The following is a 20,729-nucleotide window of genomic DNA, read 5'->3' as shown; positions in this document are numbered from 1 at the left end:
TTCATGATATTAATAGGCTAAACATAAAAATGATGCAATCATCATAGATTCAGAAACAGCATTTCACAAAAGACAATTCAAGATAGAAACTACTAGCAAATTAGGAGTAGAATGGACTTTCTTCAACCTGATAAAAGACATCTACAAAAAAGAACTACAGCTAATGGTGAAAAGTGAATGCTTTCCCTGAGATCATGAACAAGGTAAGGATTTCCATTCTAATTTCTTCTAGGCAACACTGTACTAGAGGTCCTAGCTGGTGCAATAAGCACGAAAAAGAAGTTAAAAAAAAAAATACAGATAGGAAAGCAAGAAGTAAAACTGTCTCTAATCAAAGAAGATATAATCATTTATGCAGAAAATCCTAGTAATCTATACAAGAAACCTACAAGAACTAAGTGACTTAGCAAGATTGCAGAATCTTGCTTACATACAAAAAAAAAAAAAAAAAAGTCAACTGTCTTTCCAAAGCAATGGATAATAAATATACACTAAATTTGGGCTGCTTGATGAGGAACAGGACATTTGCGTGATTTCAAAGTGCCTTCACACAGGTTGCTTATTAGTTACATCTAACAGGGAAAGCATAATAACTTTATAGTGGAGAAACTGAAAAACATCTTGACCTGGTGATCAAAATTTCTATTATCAACAAGGGGTAGATAGATCTCAGTGCTCCCTGATGTGAAATCCTGAGAAGGACACAAGAGCAGTTAGGTAGTTTTCTGACTAGGGATGCATAACCTGAATCTTTCCATGAGGAAACATAAGAAAAACTCAAATTGGGGAATATTCTATAAAATAACTGGTCTCTATTCTCCAAATAACACGTCATAAAAGAAAAGGTTGAGGAACTGTTCCAAATTAAGGCAGTCTAAAGAGACAAGACAACTAAATGCAATACACGATCCTGGACCAGATCCAGAACTAGAGAGGGTAAAAAGATGCAAAAACATTATTGGGACAATTTTTGAAAGTGGGTTATGGATGGTAGATTAAATATAAATATTGAATAGATGTTAAATTCCTGAATTTGGTAATTCTACTGCAGTCACGTAAGAGAATATTCTTATTTGTAGGCTATACCTCGTGAAACACTAAAGAGTAAAGAAGTATGACATATGCAAATTACTCTCCAATGGTTCAGGAATATAATATGTGTTTATATATATGTACAGACATATACAGAGATGGATATAATGTGAAAAAATGTTGTAAATTACTATTCAAAGGGTATTCAGAAGTTCTCTGTTATGTTTATGTAACTTCTCTGTAAGTTGGAAATTTTTTCAAAACAAAAAAGGATAAAGGAACTTCTCCAAGATTCATAATTCCCAGAATAAGGTTCACCTGTGTCTTTATTTCTTTTTCTCACTTAGTGGAATTTTGATAAAAGTGGGCTTTTCCATGTTTCTAGTATTATCCCAATTAATGACATGAGCTTTCTAGATTAAACGTCAACCCATGAAGAGTGCAGGGGCAGATGGGAAGCTGTTGAAAGAACAGAGCCTTACATTTTCTCTTTGTCACTTGGGCAACTTCCTTCATATCTATGAGCCTTAATGTCTTTGTGTAAAAATGGGAATAAGTAATAATAATATACCAACTTCACAGGGATGATGTGAGAATTACAATAAGAAAAAGTATAAATACATAGCTTTAAAAAGTATATTAAAAAGTACATACATAATGTTCAGGCAATGCTGGGCCTCTGCTTCATGCCCTCAGACACTTTCAATGTCCCTTAAAATCCTCACCATGACCTCCAATGTCTCACCTGATCTGGCCTCTCGTTCTCTGATCTCACCACTCTGCTTCTCCCATTGCATCTAGTCCCTCTGTTCTTAGTGCCATTCTGCAAGCATTCTCTGCCTCAAGGTCTTTGCAGTTCTGTTCGCCTGTCTCCACCACCCTTAGCCCAGACACACACAGGCTGCTCCCCTCCTCCACTGCAGCTCTCTACTCAAATGACAGATGTCTTATCAGTGAAGCTTTCCCCCTAAAATTACTGACAAAACAGTAAACACACTTAATTCCTATTCTCTGCCTCTTTCCCTGATTTATTTTTCTTTTCAGGGCTTATCACACACAACCCACTATATATGTCCATTTACTAACTGTCTGTGTCCTCTTAAAATGTCAGCTATATGATTGTAAGGACTTTTATTTATTCAGCACTGTATATTTAGCACATAAATAAGTGCTTGGCACATAACACTCAATATTTGTGGAATGAATGAATGAAAAGGAAGTAAATCTTGCACATATCTAGTACATGCATAGTCAATGCTTCACAGAAATTATCTTAAGTCCATTTAATTAAAATGTTTTTTTCTCTGTTGACATCTGTCATTATTAAATATCCCCACTGCTTCTAAATGAATTTAAATGCACTGGATTTCACCGTAGTCTTTGAGATCACTGGCGATTATTTAATATGTAACCAAATCAGGCTTGCAGATCACTGAGTCACAATTTTGAAGAAGGAAAGGAGGGAAAGAAGAAATATTCCTCAGACAGACATCTGAATATTTGCTCATTTCTTTCTTAGTGGTTCCACCTAATTATCAAGACAGGGCAACTCCCCAGTAAAGTTGGATTTTCTTTCTTACCCAAGTTACAGATAATTGGCAGCTGTTCACTCACTTCTAAATATAAAATAGCACCCTCACATTTCAAATGCCACATCCTCTTACTCCAGAAAAGCAGAGCACATCTCAAAAATTCAGCGATCGTGTCTGATGGGCAGTGACACCAATAGACGGTCTTCTGTCAACACCCAGGCTGACAAATGACAATATCCCACTGCCACATGGGACCCTCCGAGTCACAGTCAGCTTGTTCCTCACTTGCCACTACCTTCCTGCAGCTGTGGCTTCCAGCCTGCATCACGACCTGCCCTGACAGATCCAGAATGAGGGGTCAGCTGCTTGGCTTGTTCTGTTTCCAGGGCCAGAAAAATCAGACAGGCAGCCAACTCCCCAGGGACTTTCACTGAGTTTGAAAACTACTATTCAATTAAACCATGGACGACCACCAATTTGCAAACATCTGCATTTGCAATCCTTTTGGTGCTGGGATTCACTTTCAGCAGAGATCAAGAGACACATGAACTCCAGAATAGGAAGATGTCATGAGGCATCCTTGGCAAAATCCTCAAGTCAGAAACTCCTGTTATCAATTATTTTTCCTTCTTACAGAGGAATGAGACTAATAAATTATAGCCAGTGCTCTAAAGCATGGTGAGCCCAGGTCTCGGTGCTCATTCCTAAAGTACAGATTACACACTGAACCAACTAAGAATTCATGATACCAGAATTAGTCCTATCCAAAGGGCTTCTTATTTAGAAACTTTCTTCCTTGCTTTTTTTATTGGTAATAAACGGATTAAGAAGTTTAGTATTCTAAATTACTGAACCCAAAGTCTCTGTCTCAAGAAATGTAATGGAAAGGGCTAGTATACTCTCTCTACTTGTCACCTAAGTCAACAGAATAATGACAGGGACCTTGGTGTAGCATCAGGGCCCCCAGTACTGAGTCATGCTGGTTCTGGGCCTTATGACTATCCAAGCTATTTAAGATTATATCCTTCAGGTAGAGGGACAGAAGTAGTGTGGTAGTACATGGCAACTGCTTGGCCATTGGATGCAATAGAGAATAAAATACATCCCAAGTTCTTTACACTTTGTCTATTGAAATCTCAAAATTTCCATTTCACTGCAATTTAAAGATTCAAAGATAAGTTTCAACCAGAAAATGAAGGCAGCCTCAACTTTGAGAGTCCCTAAAACATGAAGTTCCCAGGCCTGCTAAGACTTTTGGTACCAACTCTGAACAGTACCATAAGCTTGAAACATGGATATCATAGAAATGTGAATTCTATCTATAGTTTTCCAGTATGGTTTCCTTGAGCATTAAGTGCTCTAAGTGAGAACACATTAAAAGAAAGGTTTTCCATTCAGTCTTCTTGCTGTGCAATTGCACCTTATTCTTTCACTGGTTTATTTCTTTCTTAAAACTAAATGTGTCATTACAGAAGGATGCCCTGTGGTGTTGGAGTAGGTAACTCTAGATTTAAATCCTTAGTCAGTTAATTATCAGTCATATTACCTTAAGAAAGTGACCGATTTTCTCTGAATCTCAGTTTCCTCATCAGTAAGATGACCGATTAAATCCTTCCTCAAGTGGACGGTATATTAGATGAGACAATAGGTTTAACATTTATAGTATAAAAAGTCAAAACAACATTTTGCTCTTAACTTGGTTATGCTGATCACATAGCCCAGAAAAAAATTTCCATTTATTAAAGCCTTGAATTACTGAAATCCATAAAGTACCAAAAAATTATAAAACATTCACATGCTGAGATAAGCCACATCCTGATTTTCATTACCAAAGATAGGAATTTCTTGTTTTATTAAAACTGACTCAACCATAACCCAATCAGAACTGCAGACTGTCAAACAATTATACACCAGTAAAATGAACAACTGCAAGAAATTCCTAGAAATGTACAATCTGCCAAGACTAAATCAGGAAGAAATAGAAAATATGAACAGACTGATGACCAGTAATGAAACTGAATCAGTAATTTAAAAACTCCCAACAAACAAAAGTCCAGGACCAAACAGCTTCACAGGTATGCTCTACAGAACATTTAAAGAAGACTTAACACTTATCCTTCTCTATTAAACTCAAAAAATTAAAGAGGAATAAATGCTTCTGAACTCATTCTATGAGGCCAGTATCATCATGATACTGAAACCAGACAAAGACACCACAAACAAGAAAATTATAAGCCAATATCACTGATGAACATAGATGCAAAATCCTTGACAAAATATTAGCAAACCAAATTCAATAATACATTAAAAGGATCACACACTACAGTCAACTGGAATTTATCCCAGGGATTCAAGGATGGTTCAATATCTGCAATTCAATCAACATGCTACACCACATTAACGAACTGAAAAATAAAAATCATACAGTCATCTCAATAGATACAGAAAAAGCTTTTAACAAAATTCAACTTCCATTTATGATAAAAACTCTCAACAAAGTAGATACAAAGGGAAAATACCTCAAAGTAATAAAGGCCATATGTGACAAACCCACAGCCAACATCATACTCAGTGGTGAAAACCTGAAAGCATTTTCTCTAAAATCAGGAACAAGACAAGGATGCCCACTCTCTCCACTTTTATTCAACACAGTATTGGAAGTCCTAGCCACAGCAATCAGATAAGAGAAAGAAAAGGAATATGAATTGGAAAAGAAAAGGTAAAACTATCATTGTTCACAGAAGACATGATACTACATAGTGAAAATCCTGAAGATGCCACCAAAAAACTATTACAACTAATGAATGCATTCAGTAAAGTTGCAAGATACAAAATTAATATACAGAAATCTGCTGCATGTCTATACTCTAATAACAAACTATCAGAAAGAGAAATTAAAAATACAATCCCATTTACAATTGCATTAAATAATAAAATACCTAGAAATAAATCTAACCAAAGAGGTTAAAGACTTGTACTCTCAAAACTATAAGACGTTGATGAAAGAAACTGAAGATGACACAAGCAAATGGAAAGATATACCATGCTCATGGCTTGGAAGAATTAATATGGTTAAAATGACCAAAGGCAATCCACAGATTCAGAGTAATCCCTGTCAAAATACCAGTGGCATTTTTCACAGAACTAAAACAATTTTTAAATTTGTATGGAAACATAAAAGACCCTGAATAGCCAAAGCAATCTTGAGAAAGAAGAACTATACTACAGAGTTATAGTGATCAAAGCTACAGTGGCACAAAAACAAACACATAGTCAATGGAATAGAGAGCCCAAAAATGAATCCACGTTTATATGATCAAATATTATATGACAGAGGAGGCAAGAATATACAATGCGGAAAGGCAGCCTCTTCCATAAATGGTGTTGGGAAAACTGAACAGCTAAATCCAAAAGGATAAAACTGGACTACTTTCTTACACCATATACAAAAATAAATTCAAAATGGATTAAAGGCTTAAATGGTAAGATCTGAAACCATAAAAGCCCTAGAAGAAAACACAAGCAGTACTCTCTTTGGCAGCTTAGCAATATATATATATATTTTTTTTTGATGTGTTCCTTTAGGCAAGAGAAACAAGAGCAAAAATAAACAAATGGGACTATATCAAAATAAAAAGCTTTTGCCCAGCAAAGGAGACTATCAACAAAACAAAAGGCAGCCTACTAAATGGGAGAAGATATTTGCAAATGATATATATGATAAGGGGCTAATATCCAAACTATACAAAGACCTCATACAACTTAACATCAAAAAACAAACAAACAACCTGAGTAAAAATGGACAGAGGATCTGAATAGACATTTTTCCAAAAAAGACATACAGATGGCCAACAGACACATGACAAGATGCTCAACATCACTAATCATCAGGGAAATGTAACTCAAAACCACAATGAAATATCATCTCACACCTGTCAGGATAGCTATCATCAAAAAGAAATAAATAACAAGTATTGGCGAGGATGTGGAGAAAAGGGAACCCATGTGCACTGTTGGTGGAATTGTAAATTGTTATAGCCGTTGTGGAAAATAGTGTGGAGTTTCCTCAAAGAATTAAAAATAGAACTGCCATCTGATTCAGCAATTTTACTTCTGTGTATTTACTCCAAGAAAACAAAAACACTAATTAAAAAAGATACATGCACACCAATGTTTATTGCAGCATTAGCTACAGTAGCCAAGAAATGGAAGCAGCTAAGTGTGCATTGATACATGAAATGGATAAAGAAGATGCAGTATATATATATATACACTGGAATATTACTCAGCCATAAAAAAAGAAATCTTGCAATTGTGACAACATGTATGGATTTAGAGGGTATTAGCTAAGTGAAATAAGTCAGATGGAGAAAGACAAATACCATAATGATCTCACTTATATGTGGAATCTAAAAAACAAAACAAATGAATAGACAAAACAAAATGAAAACAGACTCGCAGATACAGAGAACAAATGAATGGCTGTCAGATGGGAGGCAGGTGGGAGATGCGGTGAAACAGGGGAAGGGGATTAAGAGATATAACCTCCAGTTATAGAGTCACAGGTGTAGAAAACAAACTTACGGTTACCGGGTTGGGGGGAAGGGGGGAAGGACAAATTGGGAGATTGGGATTGACAGATACACACTACTACATATAAAATAGGTAACTAATAAGGACCTACACAGGGAACTCTTCTCAATATTCTGTAATGACCTATATGGGAAAAGAATCTAAAGAATAGATATATGTATATGTACAACTGATTCACTTTGCTGTACAGCAGAAACTAACATTTTAAATCAACTATACTCCAATAAAAATTTTTAAAAAAGAAAAAGAAAAGAAAAATGCCACAGGGATATAATGTACAGCATAAGGAATATAGTCAATAATACTGTAGTAACTAACTTTTTTTTTTTTCTGGCCACACCTCATGGCTTGCAGTATCTTAGTTCCCTGACCAGGGATTGAACCCGGGCCAAGGCAGTAGAAGTGCTGAGTCCTAACCACTGGACTGCCAAGGAATTCCCAACAATGTTGTAGTAACTTTGTATGGTGACAGACGGTTACTAGACTTATCGTGGTAATCATTTCATAATGTATGCAAACGTCACTGTGTAGTATACCTGAAACTAACATAATATTATATGTCAACTATATTTCAATAAAAATAAACAAATGCACATACTATAAAGTCAAATGGGAAAAAAAAAAAATTCCCCCAACGCTCTTTTACAGTCAAGCTCACCCTAACTCCCAGCCCCAGACAATCACTGATCAACTTTCTGCAACTGTAGATTAACTATGCCTGTTCTAGAATTTTATATAAATGGAATTATACGATATGTACTCTTACGTACCTGGTTTATATCACTCGATCTAAAATTTTTGAGATTGATCCATGTAGTTGAGTTCACCAGTCATTCATTTCTTTTTATTAATAAGTAGCCTTCCATTGTGTAGATATGGCATAGTTTGTCCATTCACATGCTAATGAACAGCTATCTGGGTTGTTTCCAGATTTTGGCTACGGTAATAAAGCTGCTGTAAAAATTCCTGTACAGGTCTTTTGGCATACATAATGTTTTTCCTTCTCTTGGGTAAATACCTTGGCATGCATTCGTTGGGTCATAGGATAATGCATATTTAACTTTTTAAGAAAGTCTCGTTTTCCTCTAGGTCTCACCCACAAAGAGAATGGTTGCCAGTAAGTTGTATATATGTAATAGCAACTGCTATGTCATGTTTTAGGATGAGCAGGAGGAGTACCTGCCTGCACCCCTTTGGGACGGGGGTGCAAGGGGGCTACAAATGCTAGAATGAAGGACAGCTTTTCTGTGAAGTAGAAGCACATATCTTAGCAGTGAAATTCTTCCCATTTTTTTCAGTCTCTTTACAGGTGTCCTCTGGTTTTTCCCTGGAAGTAAAATGCCTGTCGCACTTTCTTCATGGGGATGAAGGAAGGAGGAGAGAGGCTGTAGAGAGCCTGTTGATAGCATCATTAGGTAGAGAGACATTTAGTTAATCCCATCTGGCTCCCCCCTCCTCACTGCTAGCCTCCATATTACTGTCTGATTGAGTCTGGAGCCCCTGGGGTTCTCTTTTATGGCAGCACCCACTCATAGATTCTGGGCTGCGGCTTCTTCTCTCTGATCACCCATCTTCTAGGAATTTGTTGAACTTGCATTTCCTGATGGTCCTTCCTTCATTCTCTTCACTCTTGCTGTGTTTGTTATTTTACTGAGGTGTCGGGAGAGAGGAGGAAAATGATTGTCTTTGGTCTGTAGCCCTCACCCAGAAACCAATGGATCTGATTCAGTGCACTAATCTTGTACTAAATTTTGCGACTGAAACTTCCCTAGCCAAGCTCATCAATGACCCTGCTGTTTAATCCAGCGCACACCTTTACGTCTTTTCCTACTCAATCTCTCTGTAACATCTGGATAACCTTGCTCCTTTCTGAAGTGTGCTGTTGGCTTCCACAGTACTACTCTCACTTAGTTTTCTCCTGCCTTTCTGGCTGCTGCTTTCAGTCTCATTTCCACACTTCCTGTTCTCTGCCCGTAAATGTCAGTGGTTCCTTAAGGTGTCTCTTTAGGTCTTTGTTTTTTCTCACTCTATATATTCTCCCTAAATCTTGTTGCCCAATGTGCTCTTCTAAACCCCATTCTTGCCGTGTTTAAACAGTCCCTTTCCTGAGAAGCCTTCCTCGACCCTCAAGGCTGAAGTAGGTGCCCTGACTAATGTCCCCACAGCACTTAAGAGACTCGTTCAGAACTTCTCATATTGCTTGCTCATGAATCTGTTGCCTCCTCCAACCTTAAGATCTCTCAGAGTCCGAGGCTGTGTTTTTCATCCAGAGCAGCTCACCTGGGATATGTATGGTGATCAATACATATTTGCTGGACTGAACTGAGACAACAGATATTTTTAAATGCTTTGTGTTGTATACATGTTATTACTAGGAATAACAGTAAAATTTGCACTTTGAAGAAAAAATTTGCCAGAGAAAGATAAACCTCAAGTTAATCAGAGAAAAACAAATTCTTAATTGTGTAACATAAGTTAATGATGTTGTGCAGAAATTAATGATGCAGTGCAGAAATTAATGACGCACATTTTCATGTGAAAATTATATCCTCTTCATTCCTTGGCACCTCTACAGAGCCAAAACCAATATAGATTTCACCCATCAAAAAAGTCTCATACCCATGTCCACAGCAGTATTATTCATGGGGGCCAGAAAGTGGAAGCAACCCAAGTGTCCATTGATGGATGAATGGATAGACAGGGTGTGCTATATGCATAGAATGAAATATTATTCATCCTTAAAAAGGAAAGAAATCCTGACACATGCAATAACATGGATAAAACATGAGGACATTACGCAAAGTGAAGTAAGTCAGTCACAAGAGTACAGGTACTACAGAATTTCGTTTCTATAAGGTACCCTAGAGTAGTCAAAGTCATAGAAACAGAAAGTAGAATGGTGGTTGCCAGGGCTGGTGGGGAGGCAGGGAAGGGGGAGTTGTTATTTAATGGGTGCAGAGTTTCAGTTTTGCAAGATGAAAAGAGTTATGGAGATGGATGGCGAGAGTTGTACGACAATGTGATTGTACTTAATGCCACTGAATTGCACTCTTAAAACGCGTTAAGATGGTACATTTTAAATTATGCGTATTTTACCACAATTACAAATAAAATTAAAAAGTCACACACACACAAAGGAATTGCAGGCTGTCATATCTGACCTACAAATATAGCCTTCTCTCTGTATCTGGGAGCCAGTTCTTGTGAAAGCAGGACTTCCTCATATGTATTTTATTATTAAAGTTAAAACTCCCCTCAGTACTCCAAGAATGTTTATTAAGTTGTTCTTGTTTGAATTTTAACGTGGAGGTCCTACTAAGATGCTCACACAGACTTATGTATCAGAGCTTGCCTGAGAAATGCACCCTACAAGCTCCTTGGGTTCAGGCCTATCTTTCCTGGCTACTGGGGCGGGTCTAACTGCACTGAGGTAGTAATTGTGTACTCACTGAGTCTGCTTCTAAATTATTTGTTGTTCACTGCTATCTGGATATCTAGCTTTATTTCTGCCTCAAGTCTATCTGAATTATTTCTGTCTATTGGATGTCTAGTCCCCTCTAACAAATGAAAAGTACTGAGAGGGTGGTATTCATCCTCATTTGGTATTGTCTGTCTACAGTTTTGGAGATATCTTAAATGACTAAAGCACCTACTTATCTATAACTTAGGTCTACATTTTACCAAGACTAGGGGCCTATCTCTATTGAACTGTTAAGAGGGTTGCCTGTGGAATATCCTGTACTACTGATATTATTTTTCTTAGCTGTAGAAGAAATTCTAAAATGCCTTGTCCGTGAATGTCTTTCCTGGAAACTATGTGTTTGTGTCTGATTTGATTTGACCTATGAATGAAGTTTTCTGTACTATCGTCCTCTGGAGTTTATAAATGAGAAAATCTCCCTCCTCCTTACACAGAAAAAGTCCTGGGAAATACTCCTCCATGGGTCTCTCTTTTTTTTTTTTTAAATAAATTTGTAGCATTTTTTTTCTGTAATAAATTTGTAGTTTTTTTAAAAAATAAATTTGCAGCATTTCTTTCTGTCTTTCTTTCTTTCTTTTAATAAATTTGTCCATGGGTCTCTAGATGGGACTCAAATATGCCTTACTGGGTAGGTCATGAATGCCAGGTCTTCACCACTCTCCACCTGGGCCCTTTCTCAGGGTGGTGTATGCAGCAAGCAACCTTGAGGTATGAAGTAATATCTTCCTCTGGAACAAAGAGCAAGCCTGGTTACCGCTTGCTATTAAATAGAAGTTCCCCAAGCTCAGTGTTCCTCTCCTGTAATGCATCCCACTGCATGTGCAGGCCACCCATCTGATCCTCCACATCTGCCTGGGGGATTTGGGGCTTAAAGAACTCAGAGAAAATATGCTCACCCTTTGGCTACTGCTCTTTTCCTGACAGTCTAAAATAGTCTTTTATCTCTGCACCAGGAGTCTTATGTCTTCCGTCAGCATTCATGGAAGAGAGGCAACCTAACTTGTTAGTTTACAAATCAGATAAAATCCAATTAATATTGTTAAAATGAAAATTCTCAACAAACTGATCAATCTCAATCACAATCAGACCAAGCACTTTTGTAGAAACTGACAACTTAATTATAAAATGTATATGTAAATGCAAAGGACCAAAAATACCTAGAACAATCTTGATAAAGAAGAACAAACTTAAATGGACTTCAAGTGTTACTTTAAAGGTGACACAGACCATGTGATACTGGCACAAAGATAATCAAGAGAACAGAATAGAGAGCTCCGAAATAGACCAAGTCTACATACAATCATTTGACTTGCAAAAGTCTTTTCAACAAACAGGGCTAGAATAAACGGATATCCATATAGTCTAAAAATAATCTTTGCCTAAATACCTTACACCAAATAAAAAATGATTAAGACTGACTGTATACCTAAAATATAAAATCTGAAGCTATAAAACTTATGAAAGGAAATATAAAAGACAAGGATAAACTGGGCTTCATCAAAATTTAAAACTTCTTCTCAACATAAGACATCATTAGGGAAATAAATAAGCAAGCTACAGACTAGAAGATAACACCCATTCATTACATATGTGATACATATCTGGTATCCTGGATACACAAAGAACAATTCCATAGATAAACAACCAGTTAGTAACAAGCAAATGATTTTAATTCATAATCATGTGAAAAACTGCTTAACATCATTAGGTATCAGGAAAATGTAAATTAAAACCACAATGAGATACAATTACACACCCACCAGAATGAAACAACAACTTAAAAGACTGAACGACCAAATGCTGGCAAAGATATGGAGCAATCAGAACTCTCACACATTATTGGTGTGAGTGTAAAATGGTACGACTACTCTGGAAAAAATTCTGGCTATTTCTTATAAAACTAAGCATACACTTATTCTATGCCCCAGCAATTTTACTCCGAGATACTGATCCAACAGAAACGAGAAAATATATATGGTAAAAGAATATTCATCATAGCCAAATGCAAATGGTGATCTTCTACAGCTAAAGATATAAAGAAGGAACCACAACAAGATGGTAGGAGGGATGGGAATGTCATACAGTCAAGACCCATACCCCCAGGTGGGTGACCCATAAACGGGAAGATAATTACATTGCAGAGGTTCTCCCCAAGGAGTGAGTGGCCTGAGCCCCACAATGGGCTCCCCAGCCTGGGGGGTCCCACACCAGGAAGATGAGCCCCTAGAACATTTGGCTTTGAAGGCCAGTGGGGCTTACTTTCGGGAGTTCCAAAAAGCTGTGGGAAACAGACTCTGCTCTCAAAGGGTGCACACAAAATCTCACACACTCTGGGACCTAAGGCAGAAGCAGTAATTTGGAAGGAGCCTGGTTTAGACCCACCCACTGATCTTGGAGAGCCTCCCAGAGAGGCAGGAGGCAAATGGAGCTTACCCTGGGGACACAGACACTAGTAGCAGCCATTTGGGGAGCTCACTGTACCACATGGGCACTGGTGCTGGTAAGCGCCCTTTTGGAATCCTCCCTCTAGCTTATTAGTGCTGGGACGTGGCCCTGCCTACCAGCCTTTCAGCCTCAGTACTGGGATGCCTCAGGCCAAGCAACTAGCCAGGTGAACACGGCTCACCCACCAGCAGGCCCGCGGCCTTAAGACCCCCTGAGCCCACAGCTGCCCCTGTCCATCAGAGAGGCCAGGACCCAGGGCTGGCTCCACACACCAGGGCACTAGCACCAGCCCTGGGACCCCCAGGGCCCTACAGCCAGAGACACTGGGACCCAGCTCTGTCTACCAGTGAGCCGGCAGGAGGCAGCAGTAGGCCCAGGACCTGGTCTTACCCATCATTGGGCCGGTTACCAGTCCTGGGTTCCCCTGGGCCCCAGCCCCACCTAGCAGCAGGCAGACACCAGCCCGGGACCACTGAAGCCCTGCAGCCTGCCCTACCAGGATTTAGCCTGCCCACCAGCAGGCCAGCACTGGCCTCCACACTCACAGGGCACTGCAGCCAGCCACCTGGGTCCCCCAGCAATGAGCCAGCACTAGCTCTGGGGCCCCCTGGGCCTCAGCCTCACCCTCCAGCAGGTCGACACCAGCTTTGGGGCCCCCCAGATCCTACAGCCAGCAGCCTCATGACCCAGCCCCACCCACCAGCAGCCAGAAATCTTTCAGAGTGCCTTTGAGTCTTTTCTTAAAAATACTTCTAGTTATACTTTAATTTACCTCCCTATTGCTAAACATTCGTTGTCCAGAGTCTAAAAATGCTCAGCAAGTGATTCAAAGACAAAAACAGGATGAAATCATTGACGCTCAAACTGAAAATCACATTTCGGCAAACAACTTCATCTTCAAGGAGAATCAACAATGGTGGTGAAGATCTGGACAATCCTTGGTGTCCTTTCCTGCAGCTTTGGATGAAGGAGAACCAAAGCAGGGTTGGGGGGCGGGGTATTAGAATACAAACGTTCTCACGGTCTAGGGAAGGCCAACTGCCCTCTAGACACCACATCAAGTTAAGCACCAGAACCAGTTCTAAATCATTCTATCAATGGATGGCAACTCACATCAGGAAACATGGTGCTGAAAGTCAACCAACCAGGAGATTTGCCTTTGGAAAAGCCAGGCACTTGGAACAGATACAAAACTTACCAGCATGAGACTCAAACTTCAGCAAAGCACTGTGGTAGCCCAGAGAAATCAAGATGGACTCCTTCCCCACACAGCAACATTCAGTGTCTCCGTTGAGTGAGCATTTGAAGACACAGACACCATCAGCTATAAAAGGTGGGGAAAAAAGGATTAGGAAAATCCATTTTGAGGACTCTAAAAAGGTTCAGCCATTCCTGCATTTCTGTTTTCAAGGCTCCCCATTTCTATCTCCTTAATATAATGCCTCCTGGGACATATGTGAACATGAGGATGAATGTAACCATGGTCAAAAAATAATTCTTCGCATATGGCTTAACAAAGGGCTCAAAACTGACTCTTGTCTCTTGTCTTTGTGTCTATCGTTCCATTCCCTATAACATTTTATTCCCCAAATCATTTTGTATCTCTTGACACCATCCCAGGAGAGATCAGGTAATGGTTTTCTGGGTGATTCTTGAGCACCTACTATGTGTTCAAGATATCACAACAAATCTTCACTGTGTGTATCATCACTGCCAGTGCTCCTAGGTGAATACTAGGAAAAGAGTTTAGGTCCAATATGCTAATAAGTGGCAGAACTGGAATTCAAACCCAGGTATTTGACTCCAACGCACGTTCTTCCTACCACAATGTGCAAGCAGGATAAAGAGGGAGATTCATTCTGCAAGCAGAACCCGTGGTAAGTGGCTATGGTCTCATTAGATTCATCTATAGATAATTGGGAACTAACTCTCAATTCCTCTCTTTACAGGTTAGACAGGGCTTTCACCTTGGGCAGCTGTAGTATGGTAGAAAGAGCAGTGAAACTTGCAGTTTTGCTTTCATCTTTGATGTTTACTAACCCTGGAACTTCAATCACCCAATCATTTTGAGCCACATTTCTTCATTATGTAAAATAAAAATACTGATGCTTATTTCACAGGCTTTTTGTGAAGACTGAATAATAAAGGTGAAATAATTTCTAAAATCCTATTAAAACAATAAAGGACTATTATTATTCCTCTCATTATAAAGTAGATCTTAGTTTCTATTCTTAATGTTTTCCCTTCTCCCTTACAAAATTAAATAGAATAATTGTGTTAACTTAAAAACATAATTATATATATATATATAAAATTCTACTGTTACACATGAGCATATGCACATTCAAAACAGACACACAGGGTTAAAATGACCAAATATTTTCAAATATTTTCATCCATTATTTCACTCACAAGTGAGTACCTCCTGATGGAAGCATTCACAAATATTTTTCACAAAACATCTTGGCTGGTTAAATAGTGCAGATGTTTTGAAAACATCTTCCTGGCATAAAACATGATTTACAGGTTTAGATATTACAACCCAGTCAGTGTCTCAAAGGCATAAGCGTCTCCTTGCAGGGAGGTAGCCATGAATGTAGATACAGAAGAAGAGTTTGGGGTCTTTTAAACAATATGTCTTTTTTGAAATCAAAAGAAATATTTTCTTTAAGAAAGCAGGATTCCTAGCATTTACCAATTATTTCCTTTATGGTTTAGAAGTAGAATAAAAGAGAAGGAAGAAGGAATGAGGATTCTAGGCTTCTATAGTCCCTTGTACATACATGACTATTATAGTCTGTGAGCTCTTTGTGGGCAGGAGCAATTTTACTTATTTTTGGAATCAATATCTTTTTTCCTCTGAATCAAACCCTAGCCCAGTACCTGGTACTTAATATTTGCTGAATCAGTGAAAGCATTTCTCCATGTACTGATTGCATACCACCACAAAACAGGTAAAAGGCTTTATATTTTACCTGGTTCAATTCTCCATAACCAGATAGGCTCATAAATTTTTGTTTTATTATTATTTGTTTTGTTGTAATTTGATTAGAATATAAATTGAATAGCTCCTTTTCCTACTTTTATAAATTGTAAAATGCCTGTCCATGTATCCTCCTTTCTTCATCCTCTTCTAACCCTCTGTTTAAATATGGGTGGAGAATGTCTTTTTAAGTATGCAACAAAGTCCAGAAAGTACTGGTAATTACTCAAAAACTTAAAACCTACATATGGCAAAATTTTTTAAATACTTTAAACCAATTTAAAAAGCAATGATAAACTAGGGAAAATATTTTCAACACACTTAACAAAGACTTAATATCCCCAATATATAATCAGCGGTAAAAAATAAGAAGCAATCAACCTACTGAAAATTTAGTAAGAAGGATTAATAGACAACTGGCAACTAGAAAAATGCTGATAACAAAAAAAAAAAAGTGAAAAAATAATGAATCTCAGAAATGATCAAAGAAATATATGATAAAACAATGAGATCAAGCTTTTTATGTCTTACTGTTAAGTTTTTAAAAGTATAAAATGACAGTATCAAATGTTGGAGAGGGTGTGAGAAAACAGTGAATGGCAGTTATTCACAATGTAAATTTCTATGCTCCTGGAATACAGTCTGCCCGTATGCTTCAAAATTTAAAACCTATGTACTCTTTGTTAGATATTCTACTCATAATAACATTTTTTCTACAATGTACTTTATCAAGTGTGAATAAATGTATATTCAAGGACATGCATATTAGAGCTGTTTATTTAGCTATCAGATGTAAAGAGGCCCAGAGCCCATCACTTACATGGCTGCTTAAATCAGGCACCTCCAAGTTAAGGCTGCCGAACAGCATGTGTAATATTACTGCGGCAATTTAACGCTGTGTTTGTCTTTGGAGAAAGCTCTTTTGAAAGATATACATCAAAATGCCATCAGTGGTTTCCTCTGAATGGAGAGATGTGGGAACATTTTTATTTTTCCCCTCATAAAGTTCTGCCTTGTTTGAATTTTCTATGTGACTACTTATTTTTATAATTCAAAAAACCAAGAAAGCTATTTTCATCTGGTAAAAAGCAATCAAACAAAAGACACACTACCACTGCTAATATAGTTAGCATGTTAACTACTAGTGTAACTGCCACATTCTCATTCTTGGTGGGTATTACCATTCCTTTCATTTGTTCATTTATTAGATATTAATTGGTACCTCCTTCATTCAATATAATTATTTAGGAATTTCTGCATCCAATATAATCATTATTTTAATTCTCATTTTAAAAATCATTCATGGATGGACTTCCCTGGTGGCGCAGTGAATCCACCTGCCAATGCAGGGGACATGGGTTCGATCCCTGGTCCGGGAAGATCCCACATGCCGCAGGGCAACTAAGCCCGTGCACCACAACTACTGACCCTGCGCTCTAGAGCCCGCAAGCCACAACTACTGAGCCCACATACCACAACTACTGAAGCCACGCATCTAGAGCCCATGTTCCTCAACAAGAGAAGCCACCACAATGAGAAGCCCACGCACCACAACGAAGAGCGGCCTCTGCTCACTGCAACTAGAGAAAGCCCGTATGCAGCAACAAAGACCCAACCCAAAAATAAATAAATAAATAAAAATTAAAATTAAAAAAATCATTCACGGAAATGAATGTTTTATCATGTTTTTTATTTGCTAATCTTATATCTTCTTGTGTTGATTTCCTTTCCTGTCCTTTTACCATGTTAGTACAGAAAACAAACATTCTAAATGATTTCTGTCGACTAATATGATCAAGATTAAATTGCAGCTATTCTAGGGGAGAGTTTATTAACCAAGAATTGTGTCTTTTTAAGTTTAGAGAATTTATATTAGAAAAATGAAGACATACGATAAAAAATTGTTTGAGGAATACATATAAATCCAAGACCAGGAGATACCATTACATTGGTGAAAAGTAAGGATGGTATGGAGATCATTTCCACTGTACACCGAAGTAAGGTACAGGGCATCTATCTTTCTATCAAGTTGTTATTACTTGTAATAATAACAACATTTGCAGAGCACTCTGACTCCCTTTACAAACATCTCATTTCATCTTTTCAGTGATACGGAAGGCTGGCTGCTTCTGTGTATTCACTATCATTCTGCTTTTGAACTTTGCTTTCATTGACGACCTTCTTTGCTACTTTTTCGAAGGGCAAGGCCTGATCTCTTGGTAGCAGCAGAGTAACAAGCAGAGTAAGTTCATGTGCACAAAATTTAGCGAACTTTAGCAAAGCCCAGAGCCTTGTTTCCTTCTTGAGGAAAAGCCACTGTTCTACCAGAGGACTCTCAAAGAAAATCCATAATGATAGTGAATCCAGATGCCTTACTCTATCCTCCACCTCAGCCTATCTGACACAACTTCCAAAGGCACACAAAGAAATCCAGGATCCAACCATTTTACGAGTGCATACAAGTAAACATGGAAAGTGCATACAAGTAAACATGGAACGTGGCACCAGATAAAGTCAAGAGAATTGTCCTTGTCTCTCTTTAACAGTATTTCTCTACTTTTCCACATATATACCTCCCTCTCCTTTCAGCCTATGCAAATGCAAAATCCAATCTCCACAAGAAAGCTACAACACTAGTTGATCAAGAATATTAGATATCAGGCATGGTCTAGAACAGATATTCTAAAATATATTTTTATACATAAATTCCTGGACCAAAGAGTACTCATGACCTAATAATATGTCATTATGCCAGTTCTTTGCTAAGTAAGCCTTTTAATATTTTGCTGTCAAGAACTAGGAAGCTAGTCTATCTAAGGAATGTTTCCTAGACACATAACTAAAAAAAGGACACTACAGGCAGCACCTATAAAGATGGAATAAAGTATATAGACAACTACACAATTATTTTCAACAAATTTAACTATGGAAGATGAGTGTAAAGAAAAAAGGACAGAATTATGGAACTCTAAGAAATCTAATATTAAAATTAGACATCAACGTTGAATAACACAATTTCTTAGGGGATGTGACACAGTAGTAATAAATGATATATTCATAGCTTTTTCCTCTCTTCTACCTGGTAAGGAGAATTCTGTATTTGAAAGATTAGATTCTAGGCTTTTGCTTGCTAGAGTAATGATTGTGAAGAAAAACTGAAAATGGATCGATTGATTCAGGTTGAAAGAGACTAAAAGTTAACAGCAGAAAAGAAATGAAGAGAATGGGAAGATCAGGAGAAGGAAGAAAGGGATCTGGAGGTGGTTCTAGAGTTGAGAACTGGGGTAGCTGCCATATGTGAGAGACAGAGACAGAGAGAGAAAAGGGGCTTTTAAGACATTAGTCTCAGAATAACAATAATGAATACTCTCACCACCAACTATGATTACTGAAACAGATGTCTAATTGTTTTGTTGTTTTGGTTTGGCGTTGGTTTGGCTTTGTAAATGTGCACCCCTTCCCCTACGTTTTGTTTTATAATTATGCTAAGTCTACACTGTCAACTCATACAGCCATTACACAGTAGGACTGTTCCTTTTCAGCCTTCATTTAATAACTACTTAATACTCCACACTAGTCCTATGCGGATGCCTCTCTAGTCTTTTTGGTTGTCCAAAGTCATTCTCTAGTGGAACCTTAGGCAGGGCTCGCTGAAACAAATTCTTTAGTAGATTCCTTAGGAAGGGCCATGGGAATGATATTCTCTGAATTCTTGCATGCTAATCACTGTCTATGTCTTTTATATTTTTGAGGCTCAGTTTTTCTGGATATAAAAACACATTTTCTTTCTCTGAAGATCTTTAATGGTACTCCATTTTCTTCTAGCATATAGCATTACTGTCAAAAGTCTAATGATAATCTGATTTTCTTTCTCATAACAGATAATATGCTAATGTTGTCTAGATTCCTAAGGATTTTTTTCTCTTTCTTTATAAGGTCAGTAATTTTTACTAGAAAGTGCTTTATGCTGGGCATTCTAGGCCAATATAATATTTTCAGGTATAAAGTTTATTCTTTCGGTACATGTTTTCAATTATTTCATCAATATTTTCTCAACGGTAATTTTAGTATTTGTTTCTTTGTTCTGATATCTTCTTCAGAGACTCTTATGTATATGTTGCATCTTCTTTGCTTATGTTTGCAATTTTCTTTTGAATTCTTATGTGTTTTTATATGCTCTCTTACATTTTAAAAATTTTCTATTTTTCTCCTTTATTTGATGTAGTTTTCTATTGAGTCTTCATTTCTAAAATCATTATTTTATTTTTGGAAAGACTGGTTCAAGATGGCGGAGTAGAAGGATGTGCACTCACTCCCTCTTGCGAGAGCAACGAAATCACAACTAACTCCTAAGCAATCATTGACAGGAAGACACTGGAATTCACCAGATAAGATACCCCACATCCAAAGACAAAGGAGAAGCCACAATGAGACAGTAGGAGGGGCGCAGTCACAATAAAATCAAATCCCATAACAGCTGGGTGGGTGATTCACAAACTGGAGAACAATTATACCACAGAAGTCCACCCACTGGAGTGAAGGCTCTGAGCCCCACATCAGGTTTCCCAACCTGGCAGTCCAGCAACAGGAGGAGGAATTCCCAGAGAATCAGACTTTGAAGGCAAGAGGGATTTGACTGCAGGACTTCGACAGCACTGGGGGA

General features: G+C 37.9%; 1 protein-coding gene across 1 annotated transcript in view; it reads right to left on the bottom strand.

The window, feature by feature from the left end:
* The window catches only part of LOC132367085 (histone-arginine methyltransferase CARM1-like), a 248,593-nt gene that overhangs the window by 132,890 nt on the left and 94,974 nt on the right, over window positions 1-20,729 (bottom strand). The window contains exon 2 of the mRNA XM_059924811.1: window positions 14,282-14,407. Within this exon, the coding sequence (XP_059780794.1) occupies window positions 14,282-14,407 (126 nt within the window). The remainder of the gene's footprint in view (window positions 1-14,281; window positions 14,408-20,729) is intronic.

Source organism: Balaenoptera ricei, chromosome 6, assembly GCF_028023285.1.
Source record: "Balaenoptera ricei isolate mBalRic1 chromosome 6, mBalRic1.hap2, whole genome shotgun sequence".
NCBI lineage: Eukaryota > Metazoa > Chordata > Mammalia > Artiodactyla > Balaenopteridae > Balaenoptera > Balaenoptera ricei.
Note: the sequence above shows the minus strand (reverse complement) of the source record. Positions and strands in the feature narration are given on the sequence as shown.